Source organism: Sceloporus occidentalis, unplaced genomic scaffold (assembly GCF_023333645.1).
Source record: "Sceloporus occidentalis isolate IW3139 unplaced genomic scaffold, rSceOcc1.0.p SCAF_1, whole genome shotgun sequence".
NCBI lineage: Eukaryota > Metazoa > Chordata > Lepidosauria > Squamata > Phrynosomatidae > Sceloporus > Sceloporus occidentalis.
The window spans coordinates 76,391,579-76,417,768 of NW_028316981.1; the positions used below are offsets into that span (position 1 = coordinate 76,391,579).

General features: G+C 43.4%; 1 protein-coding gene across 1 annotated transcript in view; it reads left to right on the plus strand.

Moving 5' to 3' along the window:
• Positions 1 to 26,190, plus strand: part of LOC149321633 (guanine nucleotide-binding protein G(i) subunit alpha-2) — a 187,655-nt gene that overhangs the window by 103,052 nt on the left and 58,413 nt on the right. Inside the window, exons 3-4 of the mRNA XM_089525822.1 lie at positions 2,176 to 2,317; positions 8,951 to 9,111. Of these exons, the coding sequence (XP_089381948.1) occupies positions 2,176 to 2,317; positions 8,951 to 9,111 (303 nt within the window). The remainder of the gene's footprint in view (positions 1 to 2,175; positions 2,318 to 8,950; positions 9,112 to 26,190) is intronic.

Sequence of the window (26,190 nt, forward strand, 5' to 3'; positions counted from 1 at the left end):
AATTCATAGTGTCTGCTTCTGTTAGAATCTTGTTCACAGCAGCTGTAGGAATGAAAAGTCTCATTACGTTAGCCTCCCACAGTAGAATTACGTTCAGTGTAGGCTGAGAAAACTGAAGGGTTGACTGGGCTTGATTCATTTGGAACATTTATAGCATGCTGTCATGGCAGTATTCTAGGGCTGACCATTCTGGCTGTAGGCTATCCCCATCAAACTGGACAAATTCAAGCATGAACAATGTGCCAAGCAGGAAAGTTTCTCTATCCTTGCTGGTGGATTACTGAATTTTTGCCTCTGGCTAATTGACAAACAGATGGTTAATTTCTCATCTTTTCAGAACCTTCCTTGTAGCAATGCAGCCAAAGTAGACCACCAGCTGATTTCATCTGCTCTTAGGAAAATAGCCCAAGGAGGCAAAGATTTGATTCTAATGCACTCCTATTTTATGATGTTGTCGGTTCCTAGCCTGTGCTTGTGTGACTGATGTAGCTGGTATTTGACCAGTTAAGAGAGATTGTATATTCTAATTCCTGTTGATTTATTGTTCTTAATTGTTGTCTGTGGCTTAGCTCTTTGTTGTTGTGGCTTAGCTAATTCATCTGCTTCTTAGATTCTAACGAAAGCTATGTTAGCCTTTCTTGTATGCCATGTGTTTAAGGTAGGAAAGATAAACAGGAGGGAGGTAATGAGGAATACTTGGAAACACCAGATTTGAGATGAATGGAGGTCTCTCTGCCAAGCAAAATAGAGAAGGAAGAGGCCTCTGGTGAGAATTATCTTGGCAACAAAGTGACTAAGGCAGAACTGAAGTTGAGCATAGTGCATTCTACTCTTCTTACACACCAAGATTTCCTAGAGTAATTTTCCTCCCCAGTAAATATAGAACCTCATATGTTACACTGCTAGCCGTAGTTTATAATGGTTCTATAACACAGTGTGCTATTTCAAAGCAATCCACTTGCATATTACTACAAAGAAAATTATTGGGGGGGGGGGGGAATTGTAATCACAATCCACCTGTACCCTTTAAAAATTAAAGCAAAGCGAGATTCTCCAACAACACTCAGGTGGCACCTCCTGAGACAGAGATGAAACACTGCCACTTAACATGGCTAGGAACAGCCTGGCTTGGCTGCATGTGGGAAGCAAAAGCAAAAGCAAAGAAGAGGAAGAGAGAAGCGACCCAACCCTGAGCACACTTGCCAGGACACAGGAACAAGCAGTAGCAAAGACAAAGAGGGCAGTAAATTAGACCTTACCAGTATGGTCCAATGGTGACTATGGATGCAGTTGCTCCCTTCTCCTCCTCCAGGGCATAGGACAAAGTGGGAGCAGCTTTGGTTCTGGTGCTAACAGGATGGCTGCCACCTGCAACCGTAGTCCCCCTTGGCTTGGTTCTAGTTATAAGTCTTCCCCAACCATGTGGAGCTAGAGCTAAATTTTATCAAAAAAAGAGATCAGATTAGTCTGGCATGACTTCTTTCTCAGAAACCCATGTTGACTTTTTGTGATTGTGGCATTCCCTTCTAAATGTTCACAGACTCTCTGTTTAATGATCTGCTCTAGAATCTTTCCTGGTATTGATGTCAGACTAACTGGGCGATAATTGTTGGGATCCTGTTTTTTAAGATGGGGACAATGTTTGCCCTCCTCCAGTTTTCTGGGACTTCTCCTGTTCTCCAGGAGTTCTCAAAGATGAAAGATCCCTTTCATGTATACTGTTGTCAAGCCAGGTGTCCCCCATCCTATATCTGTGCATTTCATTTTTTCTGCTTAAGTGCAGTATCCTACATTTCTCCCTGTTGAAATTCATTTTGTTAGTTTTGATCCAGTTTTCTAATCTGCTAAGGCCATTTTGAATTCTGATCATGTCCTCTGGGGACTACCCCTCCTAATTTAGCATCATCTGGAAATTTCATAAGCATGCCCTTTTTTACATAATCCAAGTCATTGATAAGTTGAGGAGCAACAGTCATTACTTGTGCAGGTCTCAGAGGGAGAAGAGTGAGGAGATACCAGCCATCTAGAGAACAGCCACTGCCTGAAGGAAGGAAGATGGTGGTTCTGGTTTTCATTTGTGACATGTTGGAAGGCACAGGAGTGTAGTAAAAGCTATAGTAGTCTGCTATTTTTCCTGCCTGACTTTGGAAACCTTTCTTTTTTCTTCTTTCTTAGGATTATCCATGAGGATGGATACTCAGAGGAAGAATGCCGGCAGTACAAAGCCGTGGTTTACAGCAACACCATCCAGTCCATTATGGCTATCATCAAGGCAATGGGAAACCTGCAGATTGACTTTGGGGATCCTGCCAGAGCGGTGAGCTTACTTAAATCCCTTCTGATTGTTAACAACTATGCTCTAGGGCAGCAGTTCCCAATTTGTGCTCCATGGAGCCCTTAGGGTTCTATGAGTCAAAAAGTTGGGAATGCCTGCTCTAGGGCATCAACTTTTCCCCAACCGACATATTTGTTGGTGATACATAACCAGTACTAAAACTGAAAATTGTACTTTCCTTCTAATCTGGAACATCCTATACATCCTGAGTGATGGACCTTTTGCGCTGCCCATCCCTATTTGAAGGAGAATTATGCAAAAGACTCCCACTGGGCAAAAATGATTTGCCTCTTTCATTATCAGTGTAGAAGTCGACTTGACCTGCCAGCAACAGAATTCCATTTACTTTGACAAAAAACCTGTGAAACTACAAGGTAGGTAGAATGGTACAAGCAGTAGTGATACCTGCCACTTTCCCAGCTTCATAGTCTAGAGAAAGGCTGGAAAATGTTAAGCAGCAACATGACAAAGATTTGCAAAGCCATATACATCATGTATTGTACATCTCCCTCTCCTCTCTTTGGAGCCTGGAGAAGCATTAGATGCCACCATCTAAATGTACCAGTTGCACATCTCAGAAGAGTTGGCCAAGAGTGCCCCTTTCTGCTCTTTTCCACAAGAAAAAAAATGAGTTAGCAGGATTGCTTTCTAAAGTTACGCAAGGTGGCGTGGACCAGAAATACAGATCAGAACATACCACCACTCCAAAGCAGCCTTTTCTTTAGTTTGTCAAGTGTGCACCTGTGTGTGTTTGTATGCATTAGTGGTTACTATTTTTGTCCTGGCCAGCAAAGGCAACCATGGAAAATGATAGACACCTGGTGTATGTGCAAGGGCCTCTGGTTGCTCATTGTGTTTTGTGGTAACCTCCTAAATGTTAGATTAATTGCAATCTGTGCATATAGAAAGCTGTTCATTGTCTCTGCTCTCCCCCCACTTTTTTTTTGGTTTTTTTTCTGCTCTCCTAAGCAATTCCCCACAGAATTGTGGAAATAAGAAGTTCTCTGTAAACAATATGGAGGAAGGAGGTGATGACACATCCTCTGAAAGGAGAGTGTGTGCACATGATGTAATGTTGCATTTTAAGGTGGTTATAGCAATTTGCAACTAACTTGTAACCTAAGGAACCAAGTGGGGTCATGACCAAGAGGAAGCAAGTTCAATGTGCATTGAATGAACTAGAGCAGTGCTTCTTAAGCTGTCTGTTGCCATCAGTGGGATGGTGTGGGGCAGACCAGCACTGTTCTTTTCTCAGGTTGCCAGAGACCAGAAGTATATTTGTGTCCACAGATTACAACTATTTCTTTCTTTCCTGGAACTCACTGTTGACTGGTATCCAATAGCTAGCAGATCAGCGCCAGCCCATTGACCAGCACTTTGAGTAGTAATGAACTGGAAGATAGAAGTGATCCGAGATCTGTTGAAGAGAATAAGCTATGCTATATACACAACTCAGCATTTCTCTTTGGGGATGTGTTTTATGGGTGGCTGCTGCAAAAGGCACTGATTATAAACAGGACATGTAAAAGTTAATTTTTGGACTAAAACTCAGATTAATCCCTGAAAGCATTGTTGGCTGGGGGATTCTGGGAGATGTAATCCATCAAAACTCTGATAAAGGGTCTCCTGAACTCATTGAAAACAGTCAGTTGAAACCTCATGTTTGAAGAGCAACACAGGACATTAAGACGCCTAGTCAGTGAAGTGCTTGAGAACATGTTTAGAGATCATCCATCTAGCCTTAGAGACATGTGGGAAGATACCTCAGAGAGTGAGAAGGGGAACTAGTTGCAGGTGGGAGAAGGCTGAATCTCTACAGTTAGTGATAATTTGAACTATTTAACTATCTATTAAGAAGCCTTGCATACAATTGTCACTCTGTGTGAGAAGGGTGTAACTACAACCCAGGGATCAACCTGGGTAAGAGTAACTACCAGATGAATTACTATACCAGAGGTAAATTTAATGTGCCGTCCTCTTGCCTCCCCTTAGATCAGCGCACACAGTGTAAGAATGAAGAAAATAGCCAGCAATATAAAGAAGACAGACAATCCCAGTACTCATTTTACCAAATTAAAATAATAACAATGCTGAATAAAAGGGATCAGAGAGAGAATTAAGTATATGGTGTAGAATGAAAGTAAAAAATAAATCAAGTTATTCTGTATAATCTACTGCATAACTGGGAAACTAAATATGCATCTGCACTAAGAGCATTTCCATCCCACTTTAACTAACATGGCTCCATCCTGGGGAATCTTGGGATTGTAGTTTGGTGAAGTACTTAGAATACTCAGACCTGAAGTTTTTCCTTAACCAAATACATAAATGTTCATACAGCAGTGATTCACTGTGGAGGTAAGCAACATAGGAGCAATTTATTGGTAGTTCCATACCATTACATTAAACATCTTAACTTGTAAGCTAATTCTATACATTGACCTGTGTCCCTAATGAAGCGTTTCACAAGTGAAACAGTGCTGAAATTCTTGCTCCTCATTTGTGTTTCTTGACCTATTAATTATCATATTAAAGACAATTGACATGTTGATGCTCTTTTTTATTCCCCTTGCTGCTCTCATTTGTGACTGAGAAGAAAAGGAAATAACACTCAATATATTTCACCTTCCCAGACTGATCCTGCCCAGGCCCATGGGCTGTCAAGTTACAAACAAATCCATACTATTACTTAGTGTTCCCCAGAGTTATGCAAACTAAGATAAGATGTAATTGTGTTCATGTATTGCTCTTGAATTTATTTACCTGATATTTGTTTTGTTAAACACCATTAAATCAATAGTCCTCAAGCACTGGTTTCTTGCACAGAGGTTGGCACATTCACAGGTAGCCACAGCTTTACAGCTGGGAAGTGATTCACTCCATTGCTCAGCAAAGTACACTTCCCCTGGGATTCTGGGAACAAACCTCTGTGGAGCTTGAGGAGGTGCTCAACCTGAGGATAATGGAGCAGAGGACAGAATAGGGGAATTTCAGCACAGAATAAGTAAAGAGATAGTACAGGAATACCTTGTTGATCTAAATGAATATAAATCTCCAGGACCAGATGAACTACACCCAAGGGTATTAAAAGAACTGGCAAATGTAATATCGGAGCCATTGGCAAAATCTTTGAGAACTCCTGGAAAACAGGAGAAGTGCCAGCAGACTAGAGGAGGGCAAACATTGTCCCCATCTTAAAAAGGGGGAAAAAAGAGGATCCCAACAATTATTGTCTAGTCTATACCAGGAAAGATTCAAGAGCAGATCATTAAACAGAGAGTCTGTGAACATCTAGAAAGCAATGCCATAATCACAAAAAGTCAACACGGGTTTCAGAGAAGGAAGTCATGCCAGACAAACCTGATCTCTTTTTTTGATATAATTACCAGCTTTTTAGATGAGAGGAATTCTGTGGATATATTATACAGAGGAACCTTATTATACGCGAGGGATCCGTTCCGGATCCCTCCGCGTATAAAAAAATCCGCCTATGCTCGAGCCCCATTGTTTCCAGTGGGGCTCGTGCGTGACGGCGCGGGAGGCGCAACGGGTGCACGCGCCGCCCCTTCCGCCCTGCACGCGCCGGCGGCTTTGAGCGCCTATGCTCAAAGCCGCCTATAAAAAGGCAGCGTATGCGGAGGCTCCACTGTATCTTGATTTCAGTAGGGCATTTGGCAGGGTTCCCCATGACATTCTTGCAAACAAGCTAGGGAAATGTGGGCTAGACAACGTAACTGTTAAATGGATTTGTAATTGGTTGAATGGCAGAACCCAAAGGGTGCTCAACAATGGCTCCTTTTCATCCTGGAGAGAAGTGACCAGTGGGGTCCCACAGGGTTCTGTCCTGGGCCCTGTGCTGTTCAACATCTTTATCCATGACTTGGATGACAGAATTGGGGGTATACTTATCAAATTTGCAGATGACACCAAATTAGGAGGAGTAGCTAATACCCCTGAGGACAGGATCAAACTTCAGAATGATCTTAATAGATTAGAAAGCTGGGCCAAAGCTAACAAAATGAATTTCAACATGGAGAAATGTAAGGTACTGCACTTAGGGCGGAAAATGAAATGCACAGATATAGGATGGGGGAAACCTGGCTGAATGAAACTACGTGTGAAAGGGATCTAGGAGTCCAAGTAGACCATAAATTGAACATAAGTCAACAGTGCGATGCGGCAGCTAACAAGGACAATGCAATTTTAGGCTGCATCAATAGAAGCATTGTGTCTAGATCAAGGGAAGTAACAGTGCCACTCTATTCTGCTCTGGTCAGGCCCCACCTAGAATACTGTGTCCATTTCTGAGCACCACAGTTCAAAAAGGACATTGAGAAACTGGAGTGTGTCCAAAGGAGGGCGACTAAAATGGTGAAGGGTCTGGAAACCATGCCCTATGAGGAACGACATAGGGAGCTGGGGATGTTTAGCCTGGAGAAGAGAAGGTTAAGAAGTGATATGATAGCCTTGTTTAAATACTTAAAGGTATGTCATATTGAAGAGGGAGCTAGCTTGTTTTCTGCTGCTCCAGAGACCAGAATGTGGAGCAATAATAATAATAATAATAATAATAATAATAATAATAAGGTTTATTTATATTTCCCGCTTCTCCCAGAAGATCGAAGTGGAATTACAGCAGAATATAAAACAACAAAACAGTATACAACTACAGTTAAAAATATTATTATCCAATTATCTATAATAATTATTAAAAACAGTTTATAAAAATAATATATATCTACAAAACATACAATGTGCCAGTCCTAATTGGCGTCTTACTTGATTTCTATAGAGGGGTAGACTTTATAAAGAGTTGGGAGGGTGTGCTAATTGGAAGAGATAAGTTTTTAATGCCTTCTTAAAGGTTTCCAATGTAGGGATGCAGCGTATCTCTTCTGGGAGGTTATTCCAAAGTGTGGGGGCTGTAGCCGAGAATGTTCTCTGGTGAGTGGAAGTTAGTCTCACCCTAGGGTGCTCAAGTATGAGCTTACCTGTTGTTCTGAGGATGTGGGGCAGATTATGTAGGGAGAGGCATTCCCTCAAGTAACTCGGGCCCAAGCCATGTAGGGCTTTAAAGGTAATAACCAACACTTTGTATTGGGCCTGGAAACTAATTGGCAGCCAGTGAAGAGATTTTAGTACCAGTGTCATATAGTCTTGCCTTGGAGACCCGGCAACCAATCTGGCTGTAGCATTTTGAACTAGCTGAAGTTTCCGAACCTGATACAAAGGTAGCCCCATGTAGAGCACATTACAGAAATCTAAACGAGAGGTTACCAGTGCATGTACTACTGTTTCAAGGTCCTTTCAGTCCAGACAGGGACGTAGCTGGCGTATCAGCCGTAGCTGATACCAAGCACTCCTGGCCATCGTGTCCACTTGGGATGATAATTGTAGGGATGAGTCCAAGAGTACTCCCAAACTACGTACTTTGTCCTGTAGGGGAAGTGTGACCCCATCCAGGACTGGATGACAAATTCCTCTGCCTAGATCTGGGGAACCTATCACGAGTACTTCTGTTTTCTCTGGATTCAACTTGAGTTTGTTTTCTGTCATCCAGCCCATTACTGACCCCAGGCAGGCGTCCAGAGGAGAGATATTAGTCACTGTATCAATCGGAGCCATGGAGAGTTAGATCTTGGTGTCATCAGCGTACTGATAACACCGTGCTCCATGTTTCCGGATGATCTCTCCCAGCGGCTTCATGTAAATGTTAAACAGCATAGGAGACAGAATGGCGCCCAGAGGGACGCCAGATGTCAGCTCTCTTTTACGAGAGCAACTGTCCCCCAGCTTCACCATTTGGAACCTGCCTGTGAGGTAGGACCGGAGTCACTGGAACGCAATGCCACCAATACCCAACTCTCTCAGGCGTTCCAGAAGGATACCATGGTTGATGGTATCGAAGGCCGCTGAGATGTTCAAGAGCACCAACAGGGTAACACTACCCCTGTCAGTGCCCAGATGAAGATCATCGACTAAGGCGACCATGACAGTCTCAACTCCGTATCCTGCTCTGAAGCCAGTTTGAAATGGGTTCAGATAATCAGTTTCATCCAAGACAGCTTGGAGTTGAAAGGCGACTGTCCTCTCGATCACCTTGCCCAAAAATGGTAATAATGAGACCAGTCTGTAATTACACATCTGTAGGGGATCTAGGGAGGGTTTCTTTAAGAGTGGTTTCACTATTGCCTGTTTTAAGGCCGATGGAAATGTGCCCTCCCGAAGGGATGCATTGATTATAAGATGTAATGAAGTTTTTATAGCATCTCCTCCTCCAATGGATGCAAGCTGCAGGAAAAGAGATTCGATCTCAACATTAGGCGGAACTTCCTGCCAGTAAGGGCTTCTTGACAGTGGAACTAACTTCCTCGGAGTGTAGTGGAGTCTCCTTCTTTGGAGGTCTTTAAACAGAAGCTGGATGGCCATCTGTCGGGGATGCTTTGATTGTGATTTCCTGCATGGCAGGGGGTTGGACTGGATGGCCCTTGCAGTCTCTTCCAACTCTATGATTCTATGAGGAGTGTAAGAATAAAAACATAAACTTCACTATGATAGACCAAGAAGAATAGTGAACGCTCAGGCCTAACAGTCTGGCTTTTGCTTTTCCTGTAGGATGATGCCCGTCAGTTGTTTGCACTCTCTTGCACTGCAGAAGAGCAAGGAATCATGCCAGAGGACTTATCCAATGTGATCCGGAGACTGTGGGCAGATAATGGAGTCCAGGCCTGTTTTAATCGTTCCCGAGAGTATCAGCTGAACGACTCGGCTGCATAGTGAGTAACTATCCTTTGAAATCTTTTATTTGGGAGGCAATGTATGGTAAGCTTTAAATAATATTTGGACAATTGCAGCTTGAAATATGAATGAGCAGATATGAAATGATGACAAGATATGAGTGAGCAGATATGAAAACTGGCAAGGCCAGGCTAAATGTGACAGTGATAGGCCTGTATGTTTAAAGGTCAGGTTGCCTTAGTCACATGTACAAAGCATGGGGTGGTACAAATGTGGAGCTACAAATGTGTGGTCATTCAAATTATTTCCTTTACGAACTTTTAAAGAGTTTTTAATAGGTCAAAACAGCACTTAACTGTTTGGAAACACAACAGTAACAAGGACAAATGAGCTCTTTCTACATAAATCTACTCTAACTCCCTTAGATATTCTTTCAGCCTAAAATTAGGGAGACTGTGTTGGGACTCATTTTGTTGCTGCTATTGTTAAACAATTAGGAATTAAAAGATCCTTGCCAAACACCCACTAGTAGATGTGGAGCTACCTTTTGCCCACCCATACATGATAGTGTTAGCCAAATGTGATTGTTACTAATGCCTGCATGGCAGAGGTTTGGTCTACTTTTTTGGATATGATCTGGGGTTGGCTACCAGCCTACACTGGTAGAAGGCATGCCTACCCATTGCTGCCTCCTGTGCTTTCACTGACCATGCAGAATCCAGAAGAGTTCTCAAACTACAAATGTGGCCTTGCAGAAAAAGAGCGACACCATTTTGAATTAACTGCATTCTTCTGCACCAAATCAACTTATTACCCTTCCCATTATTGCTCTACCAAGACTAGATTAAGTTCCAACGTGTTCATTGGGCAACTTCTCTCTCTTCCCTCTGTGGATGTGAATAGGGGTGGAAAATAACTTTACTGGAGATTCTCAACACACCTCTCAAGACTTGTTGTGAGTCACTGAACACTTTTACTCAGAAATTTGCTGTCATGATGCTTCTTGCTCATTTTGGAGCAATAAAATATGCATGAAACCATGCATGCTTTTAAAAATGTGAGTGGATAAAATGGTTGCAGTTGAAAAAGATGTACAAATATGCTTAGCTCAGTTGAAAAATGCATATGAAAATACGTAGGCAAAAGGCACACACATAATGTGTGGAAATTTCCATAAAGTCTTACAATACGATATGGAAGAGAGGAAGAGTTGAAACTATGGTGATGATTCAAAGAACAGCAGTAAAAAGCAGATTTTTCTTTGCAGCCCTGCCTGTGAGAGAAGAGCCATATCAATTTTTCTGAGTGCACATTTGTATTTAAGGATTAATGAGTAATATGTATAATATTATTAAAATGACAAAGGTTGGTTTTTAGTGGGAAAGGCAAAATATTCAGTTGTATTTAGGATTCTCTTTCCTCAGCATTTTTCCAATAGCTCTGTAAAGCCTTTAATATTGGCTGGAATGGTGCACCAAAACTATAAAATTTAATATTTATTTTATGATTCTGGGTTCTGGAAATCAAGAAATTAACTTACATTTTTAGCTTTTAGATTGTTCTGTTTGAGGGGAAAGATTGATGGGAAGCTGTTATTCACACCTTCTTCATCAAATCCAGAGTTATGGAAAAATAAAAAGAGCAAATCATATTAACACTTTAAAGCATTTCATGTCTGTTCCTCTGTTCCACACAAGAGGCAAAGAGGAACTATACAAAAGCTATGGACATTACTGCATGGGGCTGCTTTTTCACTGTAATTGTGAAATTTCTTGATCAGTGATCCATCCAAATAGTTTCCATTGTAATGTTAAGGTTGCTTCCTCTGTTTGAAGACATTATTTTTCTCCCATGTCTTGAGTTTACCTGCATTAACAAAAACAAGAGCTGTTCCACTAGTGAAACTGAGTATTTGGCTTATTTTAGTCTATTTTGATTTTGATTTTTCAGAACCACTGCGGTTCCATTTAAGCTTTATTTGTTGCATTTTTACTCATTTGGAATATCCCAGCACTCTCTTTAAAGAAATGTCAGTACCAACTGCCATTTTGTGGTATATGAAAGCAGAAATACTGGATTGAAATACATACGGCTCGTGGGAGTTTGGAAAAATTGTCTTCCAGAACTGTGTATGCTTTTAGGAGAGGAAAACCCCATTTTAAATTTTGTACATACAGTTCATTCCTCTGTTCTGATGAGCCTATTGTCAGTCTTACAACCACTACTTCTCTTGTTAAAATTTCCTCACTTAACTCAGTTAAGCATTGAAGGAATTACAGTTGTGACGATGCACTGGTATTAAAGACAACACATTACTAAGCTAACAGTAGATGACTTCTGTAATATACTCTTTGAAAAGTCTTTCTGTTCTGAATGTCACATTTTGCAGAAGTGTAGTGAAAAACTTCTATCCTAACAGTCTTTATAGGACAAGCTACCAGAGCCTAAACATGCCTGATCCCCAATTACCCAGCTGATACAAAGAGAGACGTTTGAAACTGGCAGGCAAGGTCCTTAAACAGTGCTTTGATTTCACTCAGTTCCTTCTTGGTTTCATCTGCCAGGCATACATTAATAAGCTGCTTCCACCTGTGAGTAATGCAGTACTTATTACTGCTCCCTTAATGAAAGTATGTTGCCTTCTCAATGTCAGATTGACCAGCCCAACCTGTTAATGTTTTCTAGGAGAATTTTTGAGTATCCATGGGGACCTTACTTTCATTGTTTTTTACTGGCTCAGTGATGTTACTAGTGAAGGGCAGTTCAGCAAAGGTCAGAATATCTATCTGTAGATCTGCCATTTTGGTCATGTTTTCATAAGTCAGTTTCATAAGAAAGTAGGAATACTCTGTAATGTGTACATTCTTGGCATCATCTAGTACTGACACTTCAGATTGATGCTTGTTTCAGAGACATTTACTTAGGGACACTATTTATTTGACTCCCAACTTTTTATACAAATATAGAAATGCAAAGTAATTTATGGCAAAGTAGCTCAGATTCATGCAAATTATCTCTGGTCCTTCTGACACTCTTCCAGAGCCCTCAAGCAGCCTTGTGCATTGCCTCACCCAGGCTTCTTTGCAGCTTGCAAAAATGGAATGACCCTGAGATTTTGCAGTTTACCCACACCAATTTTGAACCAGAAAGTAAGTTTTTTGCTTTGGGAGCTCTCCAGAAACAGTGGTTTTGTGTTAAAACAGGATACAGTGTCCTCCAGCTCCCAAACAAGCAAAGGAACAGTAACCAGAAATGGACTCCTAGCCACTTCCAGTTTTTAAAGCATTTCCAATCCTAATGCAATCTGAAGTGGTCCTTGGTCCAAAACCTGGCCCTAGATGCCTAAAGGTTGCCTGCCTGTAGTAAAACAACACTTCTTCTTCGTGGTCTCTGCGAAACACACAAATGGGTTATTCTGCGCCTGCACAGCTTTTCCAGATCCTACTGGAATCGCTAGGGAAGACTTTTTGGTGGTAGCGCCGCCCACCCTCTATATAGGCAGGCTGTCTTCCCACCCTTTCTCAATTCCTTTTGTCCGCCGCTTGAGCAGCTTAGGAACCTCGCTCAGGAATCGCTCCTTCCTTAGCTTTCGCTTTTGTCTACTGTGTTTGCTCTGACTTGGTTTTGCCTTGACAACGCTTTTGGATTGTGATTTGGACTTGGTTTTGGACTCTGACTAACGTTAACAACTTGGACTTCTTGACCCTTCTCTCGCTTCGTCCCTTGGCTTTGTTGAAAATGGCTGCGCACTTCTCTAAAAAGTGCTCCGATTGTGAGACCAACATCCCAGCACTTGATGGACACTCTTTGTGCCTCCTCTGCCTGGGCGAGGGCCACGTCCCTGCGTCCTACCCTCATTGCACTGGCTTCACTCCACAGGCCAGAAAGAACAGGGAGATGCTCTTGAAATCCATGCTGTATGTGCAAATTTTGAGGCCTCCCTCTTCCTCCAGAGCCTCTGCCAACGCCGCCGCCACTAAGGGCAAGCTCTCATCTCTGGCTTCTGGGGTCCCTGCCAAGGCTACTGTTGCTGAGGGCACTACCCCTTTGTCTCCTTTGAGGGTCCCTGCCAAGCTACCGCAGCCAAGGGCAAACCCCATACGGATATCTCTGGGTCTCAAACCCCAGACAAACCGAGGGCCACGGACCAGGATGTGGCTGGCCACCCATCCTCATCGAAGAGGAGTAAGTCTTTTGAGTCCTCCAAACAGGACAAAAAGAAGCACAAGTCCAGGGACTCATCCCATCACCCTGCAAAAAAGCCTCATGTTTCTGCGGACTCCAACACCGACCGCTGGTCCCACACCGAAGTGCCATCCGAGCCAGCCGACACCTACCTTGCTTCGGTACCGTGTGCCCAACTAGCACCTCTGACCCAGACGTTTCCTGGTCCCGACTCTCGGGCCCGACCCTAGACGGCCACCTTTTTGCATTCCCATGCCGAGCCCTAGGGCGAAGGGGAAGCTTCTTCTCTCACCCATGCGGTGATCCCAGATCGACTCTCCGAGACATCAGAGGTCATGGACTTAGAAGATGAACAAGACTATGACACATCCTCTGTTGTTGCTGAACCCCCTAGATGGGATGTCATCTTTGATCAAGCTACAGGTTCATACTTCTTGCCTCTTGATCCATCTGAAGTACATCGTGGCCAGTTCATCTCAACCTTCCAACGGGTTGAACCCACCTTGCCTCCACCAAGGTCAACTGCTGCATCCATTCCTCGGTCACGCCTCTCCTCCGTCTCCTGAGCGGAACTCACCCATCCCGTGCAGTCGACCTCTGCTGTCTTCTTGCAAGTCTGCCCCTCGCTCCCAGTACCAATAGTCTCTCAGGCCCTTTCGGCCCGGACCAGGTCCAGGTCACTCTCCACTGAATCTGCAGACTTCTATGTCTTGGATTACACCCAGCCTCTCCAGCCATGCTCCTTGGTGCTCCTTGAGACTCCCCACTTCTCGGACGACATCTTCTCATTTTCCGAGCAGATGATCCGGATGGGCAAAGCTTTGAACATTGAGGTCCTCCATGCATATTCTCAAGTCCTCAACCCTATTGATGAAAGGATTCGCGACAAGCTTCCAACTCCGACCTCTATTGCATTCCTGCCTTCCATGTCCAGAATTGCAACGAGATTTTGGACCACTCTGTCTATGGCCCAGCCATCCACCAGAAAATTGGACAATCTCTACCGGATTTCACCCTCGGAAGAGATCTGGCTTTTTGAACCATCCTTGCCCTAACTTGGCAATTGTGGAAGCCTCCCAGATCCGCTCGGCGCCAAAGATGGCTCTGACCATGAATGACAAAGAAGGTCGCAAGCTTGACTCCATGGCACGAAAGTCCTACGCCTCTGCAGTCTTGGATCTCAAAATCCAGAACTACTCAGCGTGTATGGCTGCCTACCAGCAGCAACTTTGGGAAAAAGCTCTTCCCCTTTATAAAGACTTTCCCAAGGACAAGAGACAGACTGCCATGTCCATCCATGTGGAGGCCCATGCTTTAGCCTCACACCAGATTTCAGCGGCCTGACACTCTGCTGACTGTGCCTCTCAACAGCTTTCGATCTCCTTGGCCCTCCAATGCCATGCCTGGCTAAGGTCTTCGGATCTCACGCATCAACCAAACAGGTTATTGAAGAGCTCCCCTTCAACACCACGGGACTCTTTCATAAGGAGACTGATGAACAATTGGATTTTTCAAACAAGAATACAGCCCATAAATACGGTATGTCTTCTTCCTCCATTTCTCGTTATCCTTTCTCTCAACCTCGTTCGGGATGGCAAAGACCCCCCTCTACCCACCCCACCCCCCAACCAGGGTAGATCCAACCAGTCCTCGGACTACCAACAGCAACACTTCCCTTCCCAACAACAAGGGAAGCGCCAAGAAAAACAAAAGTACAAACAACCCTTCCACAAGAAGGAAAACTCAGACCAACGCAAACGCAGCTCCTGAAGTTCTCCAGCACACTCTGTCCCGTCAACCCCCTTTGGGGATCACTTGGCCCACTTCCACCACTCTTGGGCCTCCATAACATCTGACTCCTGGGTGCTCTAAATCGTCTGTAGGCCTTATGCTCTGGAGTTGCAATCCCCCCCATCTTCACCACCCTCCCCTCAGACACCCTTCTCAACGAAGTGCGCTTTCTGTTGCAAAAAGGGGCATTGAGCCCATCCCTCCGTCCCAAACCCGACACTGTCTATTTTACAGATAGTTCATTGTCTCTAAGGCTTCAGGTGGCCTCCGTCCCACCTTGGACTTGCATTTTTGAACTCTTTCATGGCCTGTAAGCGTTTCTGTATGGTAACCTTGGCTTCCATCTTGCCTCTTCTACAGGAGTCAAATTGGTTCGCCACCTTGGACCTTCAGGATGCCTATTTCCACATTAGTATCCAAGAAGACCACCAGGACTTCCTTGCCTTCTCTGTCGGCCCTGACTGCTTTCGGTACCGAGTGCTGCCCTTCGGACTCTCCTCCGTACTGAGGGTTTTTACAAAATGCATGGCAGTCGTAGCCGCATACCTCCGTCATCAAAACATCATTGTCTTCCTTTACTTGGACGACTGGTTGTTTGTGGCCTCATCCAGATGGATACTCCTCTCCCATCTCGACTCGGCACTCTCCCCCCTCCAGCACTTGGGACTCATGATCAACAAAGAGAAGTCCACCCTCTGCCCAGACCAGCGGGTGGGCTTCATAGGAGCCACTTGGATTCAAAGACCTGCAGAGCATACCTCCCTCATGACAGGTTCCTCAATCTTAGATCTGCAATCCATTGTTGCCTTCTCTCTCAGCGCATCACTGCCTGAACAGCTCAAGTTGCCCCACAACATTTGTCATGCCCTGGACTCGTCTCCTCATGCGTCGTTTCTGGTCCTGGTTCCTTTCAGTGTTCAACCCTGCCTTCGACGACCCACGGAAGTGGCTCACCATGCCAAGGCTTGTTGCCCGCACCCTCCACTGGTGGCTCAATCCACACAATGTTTTAGTGGGCACCCCCTTCCTCCCACCACAACCTCAGTCTTCACTGACCACCGATGCCTCAAACACGGGCTGAGGATCCCATCTCAACGACCTCTCTGTCCACGGCAGATGGTCCCCAAAAGAGCGCCAATTGCACATCAATGTGCTCGAGATGCTAACAGTTCAAAAGGCACTCAAAGCCTTCAAACCCTCCCTTCGGAACCAGGCTGTCCTCCTCCTCATGGACAACACGACTGTGATGTATTACATCAACAGGCAAGGCAGTACCAGGTCGACCACCATTCTCGGCCTCACCCTTCAAATCTGGAACTGGTGCATCCGAAGGCGGATCACCTTGCAACCCATACATCTCCCTGGAGAGAACAAACTGGCAGACAAATTGAACAGAGCTCCAGACTCTTGTCACGAGTGGCAACTGAATCCTCGAGTCACCCTTCGCCCGTTTTCTCTTTGGGGAACTCCAGACATCAACCTTTTTGCCTCGCATCTCAACACTCAATGCAACCACTTCTGTTCCAGGATCCCTTCACCTCAGTCACGAGAGGATGCCTTCCTCTTCCAGTGGTCCAGCAAAATGTTCCACATCTTTCCCCCATTTCCTCTCATCACCAGAGTGGTAGCCAAGCTATGAACCGACAGATCAGATGCAATTCTGATCACCCGATGGAGGCCTAGAACTGCTTCTGGCCTCTGCCTCTCCAGCCCGACCTTCTCATCCTCCACGATGATTGGGTTCGCCACCCCAACATGGACACTCTCCATCTGGTGGCATTGAGGATCCTGCCCTGACCGGGTTCTCGGTACTGGTCTGGGAAATCATTTTGGCTTACGGAAAGCCTTCCGCTCAGCACGCCTATGCCTTCAAGTGGGAAAATTTTTTGGCCTTTCTGTTCTCAACAGGGCTCACCTCTTCAGGGGTCACTGTCTCTGTTGTTCTGGACTTCCTCCATCACCTCTCAGCATCTGACTCTCCATTATGCCTTTGAAATGCTACCTCGTGGCCATCTGTGCACACTTTCAATTTTCCGGCCGCCCATCCTTCTTCACTGACCCGCTTGTGAAGAAAAGTTTCAAAGGCCTTGCCAACCTAAGACCGCTGGCAGTGATCCCTATCCTGACTTGGGACATCCAGCTCATCTTAGCAGAACTCGCTACCTCACCCTTTGAACCTCTGGCTTCCTGTGACCTCAGGCTCATCATCTGGAAGACAACCTTTTTGGTAGCCATCACCAGTGAACTTTGTGCCCTCCTTACAGATTCTCCATACCTGAAATTTTTTAAGGACAAAGTTGTCCTCTGTTCGGACATTTCCTTTCTACCAAAAGTTGTGTCCGCTTTTCATCTCAGCCAGGATATCATCCTCCCGACACTAGCACCAAACCCAACCACCGACACCGAGTGCCGACTCCACTCTGTTGATGCCAGGTGGGCGCTAGCCTTCTACCTCAACAGACCTGCATCCTCTCGTCGTTCTCCCAGACTTTTCGTCTGCTATTCCAACCCAAAATGGGGCTTCCAGTCACACCTCAACGTTTCTCCAAATGGGTGACTTCCACAATCCTTCCCTCTTACGAGATTTTTGGGAAGACTGCCTGCTCGAATTCAAGCCCACTCCACCAGGGCAGTAGCTTCATCTTCAGCCTTCCTCTCCGGAATTCCCTTGGAGGATATTTGCAAGGCTGTGGTATAGCCACAACCTCTGACCTTTATCAAGCACTACAGACTTGATATCAGACACCGGCGTGAAGCAGCCTTTGGCAGAGCTGTTCTCCTTTCTGGAATGACCTGTATGGAAGTTGTTGGAATCTTTCTCTATGGCGATTCAGGCAGAAAGACACTAATTTTCTTCAATTTTCACCTTCTAAAGATTTTTATTTCTGTTTCTATATATATTATATTTGATGTGAGCTGCAATGAATCTCTTTGCATTCTTTGCATTTATTTATTGCTCACACAGTGCTGGGCACTTGGATAATTAAGTGAACTTTTTTTCTCACAAATTCCCATTTCCTTCTCTTCTGGCATTTCCTCTCCTCACATTTCACTTTCCATCTACTATGTTACAGTATGCTGTGTGCTTGGAGCTGTTTGATGGAATCTTTTAGGCCCATTTTTCTTTGATTTGGAGTGGGAAAAGAGAAGAGTTTAAAGCCCGGTCACAGAGGACCAGTAAATCTGGGTTTCAGAGTAGATATTTTGGTCTAGTCTAAATATCATGTACTAATCACTCCCTAAGATACTTCACAGAATCATAAAGTTGAAAGAGACAACATGAGAAATCCAGTCCAACCCCCCTGCCATACACAATCAAACTACTCCCAACAGATGGCCATCCAGCTGCTGTTTAAAAACCCACATTTTGAGGCAGCATATTCCACTGTCAAACAGCTTGTGTGTGTGTGTGTGTGCGCGCGTGCACACGCACGCATTAAAGTTGTTTCAAAGTTATGGCAACCCTAAGGTGAACGTGTTATGGGGCTTTCTTGGCAAGATTTGCTTAGAAGAGGTTTGCCATTGTCTTCCCCTGAAGTTGAGAGCATGTGACTTGCCCAAGGTCACTCAGTGGTCAAGCTGGGAATCAAACCCTGGTTTCCAGAGTCACAGTCCAACACTCAAACCATTATGTCACACTGGCTCATCAAACAACTCTTAGGAAGATTTCAGGAAATTCTTCCTAATGTTTAGGTGGAAACTCTTTCCCTGTAGTTTGAATCCATTGCTCCATGTCCTAGTTTCTGGAGCAGCAGCAAGCAAGCTTGCTCCATCTTTACTATGACACCCTTTTAAATATTTAAACATGGCTATCATGTCAGCTCTTGACCTAACTCCACAGGGTTGTGTAAACACTGCTCTCATATGTAAACTGGTGAAAACCAAAGAACAAGAAAATTGTGTTAACTGCATAATCTTGAACATGTCTACTCAAAAGTAAACCTCAGTTCAACATAGTTCAGTTCAACATAGCAAATGAGCATAGGACTGGAGCCTTAAGAATTAACTTGATCATGTACTTTGGGTCAAGAGATTATCCCTTACTAAGGATAATCTGGAGATGGGTTTCATTTATCTTCATTGGCTTACTTCTTTCCATTTCTCTTGTTCTCAGAACTCCCTCCTTTGTAGCCAAAGCTCTGACATTAGACAGAAATACCTCTTTCCCCTGGAACGGTTTACCAGTGCTGATTTCTTGTCTGACATTTCCTGTTCACACAGAGTTGGACTGATCACTGTCTCTAGTTTGATTCCATGGCCAGATTCCCCACTTGTAGCTCATCTGATTAGCCAAAAGGGAACCTGCCACTCTGTCGTTTCTCATTCCTCAGGTGAAAGTAAAAGAGAGAGAGATAATGATTTGAATAAAAAGACAAACCAAACACACTCCAGTTATTTACAAGTTACTTCTTGGAAAAGCTAAATAGGAATTTTTCCTTGTAAAACAAATCTCTCCTTTTTCCCCCAGCATCTATAGTGAGCATACTGTGAGACCTTGTTATCCGCTGGGGTTTGGTTCCGGGATCCCCCATGAATAACAAAATCCATGGATGCTCAAGTCCCATTAAATACAATGGTAGAGCAAAATGGTGTCCTTTATATAAAATGGAAAATCAAGGTTTGCTATCAGGAATTCATACTTTTTTTGAATATTTTCAAGCCGTGGATGCTTGAATCCGTGTATAAAAAATCAGTGTATAAGGAGGACTGACTGTATAACTTCTTTGTTAAAACAGCTTTACTGGCTACCGATTTGTTGGCACAATTCAAAGTACTAGTCATGACCTATAAAGCCCATTATAGACGAAATACGATATCTCCCCCATATAAAACTTGCAGATTTCTAAGATCTTCAAAGGAAGGCTTTCTCTTAGTCCTGTCACCATCACAGGCTCACTTGGTGAAGACACAAGAGAGAGCATTCTCAGTGGCTGCTCCCACCCTCTGGAACTCCCCTCCACAGGAGGATGCACTGGCCTCCTTTCTGTTTTTCTTATGTTGGCAGGCAAAGACTTTTCTATTTAAACAGGTTTTTAATGAGTATTTGCTTGCAAGGAGCCGTTTTAGGGGAGAGCATGGTGCTTTATTTTAAAGTTTTGTACGCTTTTAAATTATTTTATATTATTAATAACGTGTCATTTTAAAATGTGATGACTTTAATTGTGAAGTCGAAGGCTTTCATGGCTGGCATTGAGGAACTGCTTCTTAGCAGCTCAGCGTATTTACCTTTTGCCCAGCAGGCTCTTATCAATTGTGTGAGTGTGTGTTAGCAGCATTCCTGGACAGAGACAGACTTAAAAAAAATTGGAGCAGAAGGAGATAAAGTTGCCAAATTTTTCTTTAAGACTATAAAGAAAAGATGCATCAGAAGGACCCCAACAGTTGGCCTTGAAGTCAAAAAGAGTGGTTTGTGCCCTTTTTTTGCAAGCCATGAGCCTGGAAATACTGGGGTTAGGAGTAGAGGAAAAAAGAGAGCTTTGTGCTCCCTTTTTAAAGCTATGAGCCTGGAAATGCTGGGGTTTGGAGCAGAGGGGAAAAGAGAGGTTTATGTCCCCCTTTTTTGCAAGCAATGAGCCTGTTAATGCTGGTGGCAAAGGAGTATGTGTGTGTGTGTGCATGCACCCAGGTTTCCCCCCCATTTTCCATGCTGATACTGTGACCCTTGGGAGAGGTTCACAGAGGGAGATGTAGGGAGGGAAGTGGTGCTTTGGTTTCCCCTTTAGATGTTGTGTAACATGCCCCAGTGTTTGACCTCCAACTTATCCACAGGTCATATAAAAATCCAGGATTTTGGCCTCAAAACTGCCTTCGACTTATACACAAGTATATATGGTATATTAGTTATGTAAGGGGAATTGAAGCTGGTTTTCTCTTATAAGCAAATGTTGGGGGGTTTTGTCAAAGGAATTTTTTTTTAAAAGGAAAAAAACCCAAGAGTCATTTATTTGTTATTTTCACATGATCTACACATACTTACATTTGCATTCACCTCTCAATTCATAGCACATATAATTTTTACCACAACAGCTGACAGCCAGTTTTCTACTGAGGTCTTGGCTGGTTTTCTCTGGTGTAACCTCTTGTGCATCTGGATAAAAATTAAAGGGGAGGGAAACAACAGGGATGTTATTGTGGGAGTCTAGTACAGACCCCCAAGTCAGATTGATGAATTGGATGATGTCTTTCTAGAACAGATGACCACACATTCAGAAAGGAGAGATGTAGTAGTGATGGGTGACTTCAATTATCCTGATATTTGCTGGAAGTCAAACAGCCAAATCCTCAAGGTCTAGCAAATTCCTCACTTGCCTTGGAGACAGTTTCATTGTCCAAAAGGTGGAAGAGGCAACAAGGGAGCCAGCTATTTTGGATCTGATCTTAACCAACAGGGATGACCTAGTTAATGGAGTGCAAGTGGTGGGATCCTTAGGTGGAAGTGATCATGTACTCCTGGAGTTAGTTATACAATGCAAAGGAGAGGCCAGGCATAGTCAGACACACATTCTAGACTTTAGGAAAGCTGGTTTTTGTAAACTTAGAGAAATACTGGGGGCAATCCCATGGTCAGGAATACTAAAAGAGAAGGGAGTTCAAGACGGATGGGAGTTTCTCAAAAGGGAGATACTGAAGGCACAGTTTCAAACAGTTCCAACGAGGAAGAAAAATGGGAGGTGTCTCAAAAAACCAGGATTGATAACTAAGAAACTTTCTACTGAGCTAAGTTTTAAATGGAACATGTATAAGAAATTGAAAAAAGGGGAAATCACCAAATTGGAATTCAAACAAATAATAAGCACATGTAGGGGTAAAATCAGAAAAGCTAAAGCACAGAATGAACTCAGGCTTGCCAGAGAGGTTACAAACAACAAAAAGGGCTTTTGGGGGGTGTGTCCGCAGCAGAAGGAAGAAGAAAGAAACGGTAGGGCCACTGCATGGAGAAGATGGCAAAATGCTAACAGGAGACAGAGAAAAGCCAGAATTACTCAACACCTTCTTTGCTTCAATCTTCTTAGAAAAGGCAAAGGGTGCTCAACCTGAGGATAATGGAGCAGAGGATAGAATAGGGGAAATTCAGCACACAATAAGTAAAGAGATAGTACAGGAATAACTGGTTAATCTTAATGAATATAAGTCTCCAGGACCAGATGAACTACATCCAAGGGTATTAAAAGAACTGGCAAATGTAATATTGGAGCCATTGGCAATTTTCTTTGAGAACTCCTGGAGAACAGAAGTGCCAGCAGACTGGAGGAGGGCAAACGTTGTCCCCATCTTCAAAAAAAAAAAAAGGGGGGGGGGAAGGATCCCAACAATTATCATCTAGTTAGTCTACCATCTATATCAGGAAAGATTCTAGAGCAGATCATTAAACAGAGAGTCTGTGAACATCTAGAAAGCAATGCCATAATCACAAAAAGTCAACATGGGTTTCAGAGAAAGAAGTCATGCCAGACAAATCTAATCTCTTTTTTAGATAAAATTACCAGCTTGGTAGATGAAGGGAATTCTGTAGATATAGTATATTTTGATTTCAGTAAGGCTTTTGGTAGGGTTCCCCATTCATTCTTGCAAACAAGCTAGTGAAATGAGGGCTAGACAAGGTAATTGTTACATGGATTTGTAATTGGTTGACTGGCAGAACCCAAAGGGTGCTCAACAATGGCTCCTTTTCATCCTGGAGAGAAGTGACCACTGGGGTCCCACCAGGTTCTGTCCTGGGCCCAGTGCTGTTCAACATCTTTATCAATGACTTGGATGACAGAATTGGGGGTATACTTACCAAATTTGCAGATGACACCAAATTAAGAGGAGTAGCTAATACCCCTGAGGACAGGATTAAACTTCAGGATGACTTTAATAGATTAGAAAGGGCCAAAGCTAACAAAATGAATTTCAACATGGAGAAATGTAAGGTACTGCACTTAGGGCGGAAAAATGAAATGCACAGATATAGGATGGGTGACACCTGGCTGAATGAAACTATGTGTGAAAGGGATCTGGGAGTCCAAGTAGACCACAAATTGAACATAAGTCAATGGTAAGATGCGGCAGCTAACAAGGCCAATGTGATTTTAGGCTTCATCAATAGAAGTATAGTGTCTAGAGATCAAGGGAAGTAATAGTGCCACTCTATTCTGCTCTGGTCAGGCCCCACCTGGAATACCGTGTCCGTTCTGGGCACCACAATTTAAAAAGGATGTTGAAAAACTGGACCGTGTCCAAAGGAGGGTGACTAAAATGGTGAAGGGTCTGGAAACCATGCCCTATGAGGAACGATATAGGGAGCTGGGGATGTTTAGCCTGGAGAAGAGAAGGTTAAGAAGTGATATGATAGCCCTGTTTAAATACTTAAAAGTATGTCATATTGAGGAGGGAGCTAGCTTGTTTTCTGCTGCTCCAGAGACCAGAACGCAGAGCAATAGATGCAAGCTACAGGAAAAGAGATTCCACCTAAACATTAGGAAGCACTTCTTGCCAGTAAGGGCTTCTTGACAGTGGAACAAACTCCCTTGAAGTGTAGTGGAGTCTCCTTCCTTAGAGGTCTTTAAACAGAGGCTGGATGGCTATCTGTCGGGGATGCTTTGATTGTGATTTACTGCATGGCAGGGGGTTGGACGGATGGCCCTTGTGGTCTCTTCCAACTCTATGATTCTATTATTCTATGATTCTAACTCTAGACCAGTGCTTCCCAAACTTTGGTACTCCAGTTATTTTGGCCTTTAGCTCCCAGAATTCCTGACTATTTGCCAGGCCAGCTGGGGCTTCTGGGAGCTGAAGTCCAAAACACCTGGAGGACTAAAGTTTAAGAACCATTGCTCTAGGCAGTTTTTCTTGTGAATGTTGAAGTCGCTGGGCCGACTGACCAACAAATCCACATAGCTGACTAGTTCACTCTTGAAAAGAGTGGCAGTTGGAAGTAAGCCACTCTTATTTTCTCCTCTTGTTTTGAGATATATATATATATATGATAGTCTCACTAGGATCCCAAAATAAACATTTCTTCCCCCATATCTCTCTCCGCCTGCTCAATCTTTCTTACACCATATACCCCATTTCATAGTAGCTTCCCCAAGAGGCATGGATGTGTGAGCCAAGACTTGGTCTTTTAATAGGAGATCTGCATTTGCCACCCCCTCAGTTCCTGTTGTTCTGCCTGTGAATAATGTCTCATGTTCCTTGTTTAGATCCTTAGCAGTCAAATGCAGAACTGCTTCCCTTGAAATTGCTAGTGTGAGTGCTGGAAGTGCATTTCCATAGCTATTCTCATATATATATATATATATATATATATATATATATATATATATATATAAAATTTTAAAATAGGAATATGAAGATTTTGTTCAATCTGGTGTCCTTTTCTAGATAAACTTGGTTGAACTTATTAAAGGGCATCCAACTGGGCTAAGGCCCTCATGAAGGAAGAGGGGCTTTCAACACAAAGCCATGCTGTAGTGTACAGGCTCATTCACAGCAATGCCTGTTTCATGTTGCTTCAGCAGGCACAGTGTTTAAAAAATGAATAGGTTTGCCCTCACAAGGCCCTTCCTTTTCCCTAAATAACTCATCTCCTTACACATTAAATTCCCTTATCCCTCTCAGAGGTTGGAGGTAACACATTGCAGGTGATAACATTAGTTGCAATGAGTAACCTGGGGGCAGGTTATGGCCATTCCCTTTAATATAATGACTGCTGAAGACATTTGGGGAGGGATGCAACAAGTAGCACTTGTCATTAGTCATACGAGAGACTACAACTTGTTTTAATAATATGAGATTACTGGTAGAGGGTTTCCTCTCTCTTTTTATCTCAGAAAAGTACAGCTTGGATGCCTGTCTGCTACTAGCTATGACATTCAGAACACACTGGAGTAGTGAAAAATTCTAGCCATGGAAGGAAGTTTCTTTGTTCTTTTAACTATGTTCACTTCATACAGTTGAGGGTTTTTCTTTAAATTTCTTTTATTATTTTTAACAGAACACAACAAATACAGACAGACATCTGTATGCACATAAATAGTATTGTCAATGTGATACATTATCATTGTTATATCAATCCATTATTTTAATTACCTATAATAATCCTCAATGTTTAAGACACCAGATATGACATCCACTGCCCTTCTCTTAGAAATAAATCTCTGTCCAACAGTCCTTTCCAAAATCTCCAGTGGGATCCACAAGGGCCTATACTTCCAAAGCTACATCTCAAGCAATGTGGTGCCCATGTTTCAACAAATATGCCATCATAGAGTTGGAAGAGACCACAAGGGCCATCCAATACAACTTCTTGCCATATAGGAATATATAATCAGAGCACTCCTGACAGAACATGATCACTCCCACCTAATAATCCAGCCACTTGCACCCCATTAACCGGGTCATCACTGTTGGTTAGGAACAGATCTAAAATAGCTGATCCCCCTGTTGCCTCTCCCACGTTTTGGACAATGAAATTGTCTGCCAGGCAAGTGAGGAATTTGCTGGACCTTAAATTTTTAGCTGAGTTTGACTTCAGCAAATATCAAGATAGGTGAAATTACCTATCACTATGACCTCTCCTTTCTTAGTGTGTGATCATCTGTTCTAGAAAGACATCATTTAATTCCTCACTCTGACTTGGAGGTCTATAATAGACTCCCACAATAACATCCCTGTTGTTTCCCTCCCCTTTAATTTTTATCCCTCTTTTTATCCTCTTATTGCTTTGTTTTATTGTCTGTTGTTGTCTGCCTTCAAGTAGTTTCCAACTTATGGCGACCCTAAGGTGAGCCTATCACAGAGTTTTCTGGGGCTGAGAGCATGTGATGTGCCCAAAGTCACTCAGTTAGTTTCCATGGCTGAACAAGGAATCAAACCAAGTCTGTTACCATATACAATTTCTTGTTTAATAATCTGATTTATGCAGTTTAGTACTTAGTGCCAGAAATCTGTTGAGACATGTGAGCCCAAAAATGTAATAATGTACCTTTATGATTACATCCTCACCAACACAAAAGGGAAGGAATTTTTCTTAATATAGGATAGTTTTAATGGTGTTAGGTACCTACATTAATACTTTCATACAGTTACAGTAAGGAGCAGCATTACCTGCTCCCCCAAAGCACAGCTAAAAAACTAACTCACCCATTGCTGGAATG